This window comes from Ctenocephalides felis, unplaced genomic scaffold, assembly GCF_003426905.1.
Source record: "Ctenocephalides felis isolate EL2017-DRISC unplaced genomic scaffold, ASM342690v1 CF-g0.4_SCAFFOLD_01886, whole genome shotgun sequence".
In the NCBI taxonomy this organism is placed as follows: domain Eukaryota; kingdom Metazoa; phylum Arthropoda; class Insecta; order Siphonaptera; family Pulicidae; genus Ctenocephalides; species Ctenocephalides felis.
In genome coordinates this window covers 53,378,446-53,390,811 of record NW_020538040.1, presented here as the reverse complement: position 1 = coordinate 53,390,811, position 12,366 = coordinate 53,378,446, and the positions used below count along the sequence as shown (strand labels likewise).

At 29.7% G+C, this 12,366-nt stretch overlaps 1 protein-coding gene across 1 annotated transcript in view; it reads right to left on the bottom strand.

Moving 5' to 3' along the window:
• LOC113376565 (WD repeat and FYVE domain-containing protein 3) overlaps positions 1-12,366 on the bottom strand; it is a 36,784-nt gene that overhangs the window by 20,586 nt on the left and 3,832 nt on the right. Inside the window, exons 6-31 of the mRNA XM_026616525.1 lie at positions 11,961-12,104; positions 11,797-11,857; positions 11,053-11,223; positions 10,777-10,925; positions 10,424-10,698; positions 10,154-10,323; positions 7,746-7,910; positions 7,530-7,675; positions 7,320-7,464; positions 7,034-7,239; positions 6,768-6,926; positions 6,328-6,617; positions 5,798-6,019; positions 5,408-5,727; positions 5,059-5,241; positions 4,799-4,987; positions 4,365-4,649; positions 3,969-4,106; positions 3,664-3,897; positions 3,410-3,594; positions 3,152-3,316; positions 2,798-3,089; positions 1,541-1,843; positions 546-1,244; positions 246-373; positions 10-183 (exon numbers count right to left, since the gene is read on the bottom strand). Of these exons, the coding sequence (XP_026472310.1) occupies positions 10-183; positions 246-373; positions 546-1,244; positions 1,541-1,843; positions 2,798-3,089; positions 3,152-3,316; positions 3,410-3,594; positions 3,664-3,897; positions 3,969-4,106; positions 4,365-4,649; positions 4,799-4,987; positions 5,059-5,241; positions 5,408-5,727; positions 5,798-6,019; positions 6,328-6,617; positions 6,768-6,926; positions 7,034-7,239; positions 7,320-7,464; positions 7,530-7,675; positions 7,746-7,910; positions 10,154-10,323; positions 10,424-10,698; positions 10,777-10,925; positions 11,053-11,223; positions 11,797-11,857; positions 11,961-12,104 (5,598 nt within the window). The remainder of the gene's footprint in view (positions 1-9; positions 184-245; positions 374-545; positions 1,245-1,540; positions 1,844-2,797; positions 3,090-3,151; positions 3,317-3,409; positions 3,595-3,663; positions 3,898-3,968; positions 4,107-4,364; positions 4,650-4,798; positions 4,988-5,058; positions 5,242-5,407; positions 5,728-5,797; positions 6,020-6,327; positions 6,618-6,767; positions 6,927-7,033; positions 7,240-7,319; positions 7,465-7,529; positions 7,676-7,745; positions 7,911-10,153; positions 10,324-10,423; positions 10,699-10,776; positions 10,926-11,052; positions 11,224-11,796; positions 11,858-11,960; positions 12,105-12,366) is intronic.

The following is a 12,366-nucleotide window of genomic DNA, read 5'->3' as shown; positions in this document are numbered from 1 at the left end:
TATCATTACCTAACTAGTCCTATATGACTTAGTGTCCATGCCATCACTTGGCTCTGTGAAATTTTTACACGAACTTTTGTTGTTTCTTCTTTTTTCACTTTAGTTCTGCTAGCAAGTCTTGTCAGCCCTCCAGTTACTTTTTGTATTTTAGATTGTAAGTGATTATGTAATTCCCAAGGAACTCTGAATAATTTAAAAACATTCTAATAGTCAGAGTTAGATCAAAAAAATGTTTGATATACTACCTGTATGTAGCTTTGCGTTCAGCATCTATATAGTTCAACCATAATTTAACTGCAGATTCAAAAACCTGGTCTCGTACAGCTACTAAATCTGGTGCTCTTGAATTGCCAACTGGTTGAGGTAAAGACGCCTTAAAAAATGCATTTATCAAAGCATATGAAATAATAATTGAAACAAATATCTAAATATAATTCTAATACACACTCTTGTAAAAATTTTATTACTTTTAGCTGTTTATTTATAAACAATTTGCAAATAAACCAAACAAAATTCTTGATTAAAAGGTGTACATAGACAATCACCTTGAACACTTCTTCTATAGCAGGTTTTTTGCATACATATAATTCTTCCCAAACCCTCAAAGCTGCACCAGCCATTAAATTTCTACCCTGATGCTGATTCAAACGATCATCTCTACACTCCAGTTCACTAGTAGGATTCACATGCCATGTCGTACGCATGGCAGTATCTAGCATTATTCTCATATCTGCTGTCAGCTGAAGTAAACAATAAGTCAAACATCCTATAAAATCTAATTCATGATTGCCTGCTCCAAAAATCAAAAGCCTATGAGTTGTTAGTTTATGCAATGCCTCCAATACTGACATTTGATCAGCCACTGAATCAGTAGCTCTGGACAATAAATATAGAATTATTCGGTTTAAACAATGATACAATCCTTCAATATTAAATGTATTAGATCTCTTTTTGCTTTGCATAATTAATTTTACTACAAAGTCAAATACTTCATGAGGGTCCTTCGTTAAGTTTCCTTGCCACATTTTATCTACTATTCTTGCTGTGAGATAAAACACATTAGGAGCTACATTTTGAGAACTGGATTGAGCCAAAGGAATTATTGGCAATGTAGACTGTTCGCCCACAAACATTTCGGCGGTCAGTAGATGTTCCATGACTGTTGATAAAACTTCACTTTGATAAGTAGTTTGTTGCGATGAGGATGAATGATCAGGTGATGCGTCTAACACTAAGTCGATAACCTAACAAATAATTAAATTCAGTTAAGAAATTTATTACAATGTAAAACAAAGAATAAAGTATAAACTACTAGAATTTCAATCATATATCGGTCTATGCATTTTTCAAAAATTACATCTAATTTGTCTTATTGTCTGAAATAAAGTACTCTGCTAATATATGTTAAATCTGAATAACTTTGTAGAAGAATAATATAAAAAATTACAATATTTACATCTCTCCCAAAAATTTGAAAAATAACACATTGAGTTCAATACTTATACATTAATATCAAGCAATAAATCAGTTATCAACTCACAGGTGCTGATTTTCCTGTAACTGTCAATGTCAAAGAATCAACAATAATCACTCTAAAAAAATCCATTACAAATTTTCTGACAGGATGTTCAGTTAATGGTTGCGATTTTTCTGTTATCTGCACATGAATCGGCCCATCTGAATTTGCAGACTCCTCATGAGGGGTTGAAGCACCAGAACTCCTTTCACTATTTGAATTTGACAATGGCATGGGAAATAAAATCGAAGCCATCACATTTATTACCTCAACAGACATTATGATCAACATAAAATCTGGGAGATTGTGGTATAAAGAAAATAAAACCTGTGGAATAATAAATAATTAATATATATATACATATATATGTGTGAGGTGGGGGTATGTGTGTAAAACCCTGAATTTGATGGTGAGCGGTAGAACTTATGTTGTTTTATGTCATATCCTCATAACATGGGTTATTGGTAATTGTACAGTTATTATCAGAATCAAAAAATTTTGATTAAAGGCTCATGCTATTGCCGAAACTTATGTTTTTATATTAAATTTTTAAGAGAAATTCATGGTTTTTATTGTTGTGTGTTCTATTACTACACTTTGTTATTTTATGTTCATAAAAATATATGTAGATAAACACAGATTGATAATATTATAAATGTTTACATACTATATTTACACTAAATGATATTGTTTTCTGGATGGCAAAATGCAAGTGAATATATACTGGTTTTATACCTGGTCCTTAGCATTGCGGACATATTCTATTGGTTGTGATACCATTGATTGCCATTATATATATACTGGGTGTCCCAGACCTTGACGTCAAGCCAAAACAGGGTAATAGTATTGGCCTTAACAGTCCTGAAAATAATTAGAAAAAAAATAACTCAAGTTATTTGGAAATTATAAGCTTTTAAGTGCAACCTGTAGCTTTGGTGAAATTATGATCATTTTTCAGTTATTGTGGTTAATTTTTACTAATTTTGTTTGTTTAAACTTTGGAACTGTAACAGTGATCAACATTTCTAGTACCACAATCAAAAACGCGCATTTAATCGGAATTGTAAAATGTCAAAATACTCAATATTTTATTATATAGAGTAAAAAAATAAAAATTATTAAATGACATAATTTTTACTAGTACATTTTACTGCAGCTCATAATTTCCAAACCACATGAGATATTTTTTGTTTTTTGAATTTTTTTTCAGGGCTATCAGCCCATTTCGGCTTGACGTTCAGGTTGGGGCACCAATGCACCTACTATGATTTGCTTTTTTACCTGAATAATTGCAACTGGATAATCAAGAAGCCATTCAGGAATAGAATTTGGTTCACTATGTACAACACTTTTAACCATTACCAGAAGGCAAACCGTTGCTTCAAGTGATATGTTCACCTTTGAGGCTACTGAACTCACAGGTTGTGTAGACAATGATAAGCCCCATAAAAATTCCCACAGGGTACTCAAAGTAAACTTTGTATCAGCTGGTAAATGTTTAATTGGTTGTCCAAGCATTAATGCAGTAAGTAAGAAATATAAACTAGACACTTCTAAATGATGGGGCAAGAGCCTGAAAAATAAATTTATTATAAATATAGTCACACAAACAATAACAGTGTATAAAATCTTTACCAACAAAGATGTTGAAAGCCTGGCACATGAAATGCATCAAACTTGACATCTCGATGATCAGTTATCATTTGATTTACTTTGCTCCCTAATACCACAGAAGTTTTGCTTTGTGCAACTAATTCAGTGTACCGCAACCACCCACCATTGCTGACTCCATCCCTAAATCTATGAACACAATAAAAATGATATATTAATTTATAATATAAATATAATAATATATAGTCATCTATGTAAAACCTTAATTAAATAAAATCAAACCTGTGAACTAATGATGCATTTGAACATAACACCAATAAGATTCTTAGACCACAAACAACAGTTGAGGAATGCAAGTTTGGTTGAAGCATTAGTAATATCCAATCAAAACCCAAAACCCGGGCAATTTCTTCGCATAAAAGATGATTTACAGTATTTCTAATAGTAAATAATAAAGAATGTAGAATCTAAAATTAGAATTCAAATCTTGAGTTCAAATGCTCGTGTACACAAAGCCTTAAACGAATAAAACAAACCTGTAAACATTTATTTCTTAATACAATATTTTCTTCTTCAATTTCGTTTTCATTATCTCTCTTTTCAGTTACTTGTAATTGACAAGGTAGCATGGAAGCAATAAACTGTCCAAAAATTAATAAATCACTTGCTTTAGGCTGACCACTAAGTAAAACTGATAATAACGAAAACAATACTTGTCGAGTTGATGCAACTTGCACATCGCCCATTATGTGAAGTAATTTTGTCACAAGCTAATGTAAACAAAAAAATAATATTATTCTTATAGGATTATTTTATTATCATTAATATGGCTTATATGTACTTGCAAATCCCGCATGATTTTCAAATTTGTTCTTTTTTCACTAGATTCAGCAGCTAATTCATAAAGGTGTTCTAATAGAGACCTTAGTAAATCACCGGGAGGGCCTTCATTCCACACATCAAGATCACACAACAAATCCTATAAAACATAAATTAACTTTTTTCATATGTTACCTGGAACTAAATTCTTTTCAAATAACTTATTAGTATAAAAATTTGAAACTTAGTTTCCGAAACATTAAAATGATAATATTATATAAAAAAATATTGAGTTACTACTATGTTGATCCAAGTAAAATAATATAACTTAATAGGTACAAAGTTTTGTTAAACATTTTTTTTTTAATGATAACCATTACAAACACTAAACAAGACTATAAACACGCTTTCACTTTACCTGAAAGGCGATAATATTTGGAATAGCAGAAGTTTCTCTTCCACTATCTACAGTACCAACTAGACTAAATGTGAGATGAAGAATGTGTGAATTAAGCAGATGTTTCTTCCTTCTTAAGAGCATTGCTAGAGTCTGATAGCCTCTACCTCTATCCATTTCCATTTGAGCTGTTTTGTTAGATCTTACAACACACACTGTAGCCTTCACACCCGCATAAAGACTTTCAATATCTTGTGCCATAGCAATTACTCCCAACAGAACAGAACAACCTCCAACTGTGTCAACCTGAAAAATAAAAATTATCTCAACATATAATTATCCACTCTTATCAACATTTATGTTAAAAACTTCTCTATTCAAACCAAAATTATAAAAAAAAAAGATTTGATCCCAGCTCATTTTGATAGATTACATATTCAAAATAGTAATACTACCATGGTTGCTACAGGTCTAGGGCAGAAAACACGGACACCCAAATAGCCAACTACAACACCACCCAAGCTTCTGGCTGATCCCACCAAATGGCCTGCAGAATTGTGCAGAATTTTAATTGGTGTATAATTTTCATGTGACGACATACCCAATTGCTTCGCAATAGCTTTATTATCTGCTCTGCTGTAAATCTAAATAAAAACACATTTTATTATTTAGGTTTTGTGTAATAAATAAATATCATAATTTTTATTTTCTCTACTTTTCTTATCTTGGCTAAAGTGAGTTGTGTCATTGCTCGAGCATTTAATCCAAAAACTACTTTCTCCTCAGCAACAAGCGGAGCTGCTCCTTCTGACAAATTACTAAGTTCAGGGGCCTGCAATGATCCCATGTAATGCGGCCCCAAGCGATACAAAGTCATAACAATTTGGGCACTCAAAACCTAAAATGTGTGAATATAAAATAAAGCTGATCAAATATAAAATGTTATAGTAATAAGAATAATAATTCATTTATGTTTACAATTAATTTGCTTATTATAAATTATTGCATATAGTAAGCTTCACTGGGATGACTAATATATATATAACATATTAATTAATATTTACATCTTCCACAAGATGACAAGAACCCTGTTTCCAGCACAGTTTTGAATATCTGCGCCAAGCAGGTGGTGTACCAATATATGCAAAAACAGAACATGGCGAATTTAAATTGGAAGGTCCACCTCCAGGATTTTGAGCAATGTAATGCAACTTTTGTGTGTGCATATGCTGCCCATCCAAATACAAGGAAAATGAAGAATTTTTTAAAACTGCTCGATTTAATACTATTACTAAATGATGCCACTGGCCCTCATGTAAAAGATCGGGGCACCAAACTCGAACACCAAATTCTCCTGTACCTTCTGGTTCCCATTCTCCTACATCTGTATAGAAAAACAAAAATGCATTTTAAGTCAATTTACAATAAAAGTTCTAATTCAGTTCTAAACTTACTATGTGGTACAATAGTTTCATGTGTAGAAACTATTATTGCCTTATCCCTGGCAGACAAAACAACGGCTAAACAAACAAGATTATCATCACGAGCATTGTTAAGACCTCTGACAATAGTTAATAAACGGACACAGTGTGGATCAGTTCTAGGATCTGAAAATTTATCCACACAAATCCATGCTGAGTATGATAAACCAGTTTGGGGTGGAAATATTCTATCCCCTAGAAGAAAAAAACAGTATATTAGTAGAAGCTGCTTTCAAAATTAATAAAAGCAATTAATAATTAGTAAAAATAAGAAATGCAAAAAATTAAGTTCATAAATGATTCTAAATATGTCAGGTTAGCTTTTTCTTAAAAATCATATGAACTTACTAACTAAACAAAACAATGTTTAATGAAATTAAATTGGCTACATTTCTTGTGGATGGTTATTGTTTTAATGAAATGATGTTCTCGTCCTTTACAGAATTTTTCACTTATTATATTTATAGTGTAAATTTTTTTGATATAAATAATTTTCAAACTACCTCCACCAATGCCGCCAATTATTGTTGCATCGCCTGTTTGTACTACACTTGGTATAACAGCATTTTGTGGAGCAATACTTGGCAGGTAAAGACAACCAAATCCTTCAGCCGACATATCCATTTCAACAAAAGGTGGCATTGTGCAAGATCCATGAGCACGAAAATCTTTTGGAGTTGTCATAGAAACCAAAGTTTTAATTCTCGTTAAAGGAACAGGACCTCCAAAATCTAAAGCTGTACGCTGCGTTGGAAGAACACACTGCAATGGACTCCCCAATCTCAAAAACTCTCTGTTGATAAAAAAAATATAGAAATGATATATTATTAAAGCGTATTATATCATACAAATATAAAATTTGCGTTATTTAATATATTGGTGTAACAAAATTCTGTATATGTTCACTGAATATAATCCAATCAATTGATCTTAGTTTGCTAACCGCAAATCTTTTGGCTCCAAAGATTGTGCTGCTAATCTTTCAAGCATATACTGCAATGGTACATGTAATGGATGATCTTCATCTTCTAATGCTAATCTGCATACACTCAATAATTTACAGGCCAAGCCTGCTTCACACATCACTTGCTGATTTCTTTCACTAAAATCAATAGAAGTTAAAAATGAGAAATACAATTCAATAAAATCGAAACAAACTTGAAATACAAGGTAAAATTAGTTGTTGCATTTGGATACAATTTTGCATACCTCCTCACAAGAGATTTAATAACTTCTGCAATGTAGCATTGAAGAACTAAAGCCAGTTGTGGATTATCTTCATTTTTCAAAGAGGGCAAAAGTTGTATCATGACTATGACAACTCCAGGATGTATGATAACCGGTTCCGGAGCAGGAGGAGTTAAATCCAGAGAACTTACATTTGACCGTGACAAATTTCCAGGTAAATCCACTGACTAAATAGTAAAAAAAATATTTAAAAAAAAGCATTGATTAACACCATTCCATATATCTAAATAAATTTATAAAGTTATACCTCTTGCGATATATTAGGCCTCACAAAATTTGGGGACTTGATAGCAGAAAAATTTGGTTTATCAAATGAATCCAGAGCTACATCATATAGAAATCTCATAATTATACAACAATTATTTAAGGGCATTGGAATACTTGGTTGCAATCTAGAATGAATATATTTCTATGTTATATATCAGCAAAAACTTCACACATAAACTAATAAACATACACTGGCTCCAATAAATTTCCAGTAAATAACTGATGAAAAGTCCCACTAAGATTATGAGATATTGATTCTTTACTTTCATTTATAAATTGATCGCTGCTAAAACAGCCCAATAAACGTAAGGTATCAGAAAGACTAGACATGCAAATCTGAAAAACAAACAATTATTAACTTCATAATAAAATATTCGTAATTGAACATAACTTGTAAGAAAATTACCTCATTATGAAATATTTTAGCATTGGCAGGTTCAAATCTCATAGCTGTACTGATTGTGTAAAATACAGTATAAAGTAATTTTATTAGTTCTGAGTTATATTTATCCTCGGCTAACTTTCCATCCAAAGATACTAAAATACTTGTTACATATAAAAATCCACCAACCTATGTAATGATAAATAAACATATATATATATATTAGGCTGGTCCTTAAGAAGGACATTTACAACTTTTCTTGCTCCCAGGGGCTCAAATAGTTCCAAATTGATAATAAACAATTCTCTGAAAGTTTTAGCTCTTAATATTAACTTTTAGATGGAGTGCAATTCAATCAAGCTTCGTAGAGAAATAGTATGGAAAAAATTTTGAAAATTAAATAAAAATTTTTTAAGGTATAACTTAGCGACAAATTTTGAATATAACTCATTCATTTGTTTGCTAAATTATATCTAAAAACATTTTTAAAATTTGTGAAAAATTTTTCATGCTATTTCTATACAAAACTTTGATTAAATTGCGCACTATCTAAAAAATAATATTAAGAGCTAAAACTTTGAGAGAATTGTTTTTTATCAATTTGGAGCCCTTGGGAGCAAGGAAATTCGAAAATGTCTATATTAAGGACCACCCTAATATATATATATATATATATATATATATATATATATATAAAATGGTAGAGTCTTGGATTTGTGTATATTTTGTAGAGTTTCAAACAAGAATCCAAAAAGTAATAAAAAACAAGAAAAGTTTTTTAATAAACAACTTCTTAATTTATTTATTTATTTACTGTCGACGTTTCGGAACTAGGTACGTTCCATCTTCAGGACATCTGCCAAGAAACATGATCTTGATGAAATTTAAGCAAACAATATGTTTAAGAAAAGAAAATGGATTTTTTTTAAATAATAAATTAGTTGAAAAAATAATAATGTACAGAAATATGATAATATGATCAAAATGAAAATGATAAAAATAAATGAGTGGATTATCTAACAGGATATTAAAAATGATAAATTTTTTTTTGAAAGTTATGGAAATTTTTTTTAGAAAAGGTTAATGACAAAAATTGAATTAACTACCTGTATGTTTGAATATATGTTAGCACTCTTTCACTAAACAAGATATAAACAAGATATTAACAAGAAATGAATTTATGAGTTAACTCATAAATTCATTTCTTGTAAATATCTTGTTTAGTGAAAAAGTGCTGACATATATTCAAACTTGACATAACTTCAAAATTTTTGTCATTAACCTTTTCTAAAAAAAAATTCCATAACTTTCAAAAATTTTTTTATCATTTTTAATATCCTGTTAGATAATCCACTCATTTATTTTTATGATTTTCATTTTGATCATATTATCATATTTCTGTACATTATTATTTTTTCAACTAATTTATTATTTAAGAAAAATCTATTTTCTTTTCTTAAACATATTGTTTGCTTAAATCTCATCAAGATCATGTTTCTTGAACAGATGTCCTGAAGATGGAACGTACCTAGTTCTGAAACGTCGACAGTAAATAAATAAATAAATAAAGAAATTGTTTATTAAAAAACTTTTCTTGTTTTTTATTACTTTTTGGATTCTTGTTCAAAACTCTACAATATATATATATATATATATATATACATATACATTACAATACATTATATATATATATATATATATATATATATATATAAATATATATACATATACATTACAATACATTTATATATATATATATATATATATATATATACAAGGTCTGTTCAAAAAGTACCCGGAATTTTCGTTTTTTCAAAAAAATATTTATTTATTCGTCTACATTAATGTGGTCCCCTTCAAAGTAGTCCCCCCCAGATATAATACACTTATGCCAGCGTTTTTTCCAATTTTCGAAGCACCCTTGATATTCACTTTTTGATATGTCCTTGAGCACTCTCAGCGATTTTCTTCAATCGAGGAAAACCGCCGTCCTTTCATGGGTCTCTTCAACTTTGGGAATAGGAAAAAGTCACACGGAGCCATATCTGGTGAATTTTTGCACTTTGCAACACTTTATTTCATTTTTTACGCAAAATTTAATACAAATTCTTTGACTTTTCAATTCTTCCATTGTAAAAATCGCCGAGCTCAGAAAAACACGTCGAACCTTAGCGACTACCACAGACAAAGTAAACAGTGAATATAGCTGAAAATTTCATCATACTTTAGGGGCATGTATACCAACACAATAAAAAAAAAATTTTGACAATCAGACACTCCAGACCCGCCAAATTTAATTATTAGTAATTCCGGGTACTTTTTGAACACACCTCGTATATATAAATATAAATATATAGTACGCAAAACAATAAAAACCTACATTATTTAAAAGCATTAAACATTTTAAAACAATCAGATAAAATAATACAAACCTTTCTAAAAACTGTGCGAGTTCTATGAGAATCTCTGAGACAACTTAACAATGCTTTTAAAATATGTCCTTTAAGTACTAAAGCATCAGCTGGAGATGAATGTAGTGTTCCTAACAGAGTTGCCATATCATCATCACCTCCAATATTTAACATTAATTCTCTAATAATGCCTAAAACAATCACAGAAAAAATATTACTAATTTATTATGAAAGAGCTGCATTTAACATATTGATAGTAAATATCACAATAAGATTTATAATGTTGCTAACCTAAAACCTGACTTCTGCACCCAGAATGCATCACCATAGCATGAACACATTTTGCTCCACCACATTCTCTGAATACATTTGCATTATTTGTATTTCCATTTAATAATATGGTAAGAGCTTCCATGGTTAACACTCCTAATTGTTCATGTTCCTCAATATTTCCAACAATTGATGATCTTTTCTCACTCAAAAAACTGGAATATCTAGTTAAACATGTTGCAAATACTTCTAACATACCCACTTCTCTATATACATCTTTAAATATAGAATTATGCCTAAAAAGTCATATAATAACATTGAGAAATGAATGTGTAGAGCAAACAAAATACTTCAATTAATTTAATTTAACTTACTTTAGAATATTGAGCAAGGTTTTTATACATCTAATACTGCAACTGCTTGAATTGTTACTTTTAAGTAGTAATGACATAGATATTAACTCTTTACATGGCACGAAATTTAATTGAAATACTATAAACTCTATGATATCAAAAAACTTTTCCTAGAATTTATATTAAATATTGTAGGTCAGAAAATCTTATTAAATGAATGATTTAATAATATTTAATGATTATTAATAATTAAATGATTAATAAGTAAAATTAAATAATTTAATGATTAATAAGTACCTGAATCTGTGGAGTCTTATAGTGTATTTTTTCTGTAAATTGACTTAATGTATTTTGACTTTCCAGAATAAAATAATTTGCATTATCAGAATGATACACACTAGAAATTGCATCAAGTATGGTACAGCATAATGCTGTACTTGTTGATTTGATAAATACTGTTTGAAGAACCTGTAAACGTAAGAAGAAATATTTTAAATGAAGTTGATGAATCCATAATAAAGATAAAATGTATCATGGAAAAAATCTTTTTCTTCATTTTGTAACATCTGAATCGAAATTCAGTGAAAAACCAGTTACCTATCAGGCTAAAAATCATTAATGAAATTGGGAAGTGTGGTAGAAAAGTGAAAATTAAGAGTTGCATGCATGTATTTTGCAAACTTGCATTAAAAAAAAAAAAATAAGAAAATTGATCCAATACAATAACTAGTTGAAAGTGGCATTTTGCCTTAATGTAAGTTACATGAACTTCCCGACATGTGTAAATAATTGACTTAACCAATAAGTATATTAACTTATGAGTGATTCATAAGTATGCCGAGTTGCTGTGGAGGGGGCCATAAACACATTTGCTACTGAAATGTTAACAGACTTGCAATCTTCATAAAAATGAGTGGATGGCAATAATTCCCTACCCCCTCCATGAAGTAATACCTAAGATAAACAGGCTTACATCCATTTTTATATATATCGTATATATCACATTTACCACGAATATGATTATATATTATAATTACTAACCTGAAATGCTTGAATGTTCCTGACGCTGACTCCTGAGCCAGTAGGTTGAGGAAGCGTAAACCTAAAAAATCAATTAAAAAATTAACAATCAAAATTAATTCAAAAATTAATAAAAAATACAATACAATAAAAAACAACTAGAAAGATTTAATTAATGTAACTACCCAGAAAGTTGAAATAAAGAACCAACAGCTGTTTGACTAGGTTTGAGTTCATTAAAACCACACATACATAAAGAAGCAACCATAAGCACTAGATTGCGTATTGCTGCATTTGCCTCTGCACATTTTTCTCTCTCTTGTTCTAACCTATCAATTAATAAAAATAAATAAATATGCTACATATATTTGCTATTCAAATTTCAATAAAATATTAAATAAATTCAAATAAACAAAATGAAAAATTATAGTAAAGTAAAACAAAGAATATATAAAATAATTATATGTATTTATGTACATTTTAACAAACCTTACCCATCCTTTGATGGATCTACATCTACATTTTTGCTGTGTCTGCAAATAAAATCATAACAAAAAAAAAAATGAAAAAAAAAATACATACAGCATGTAG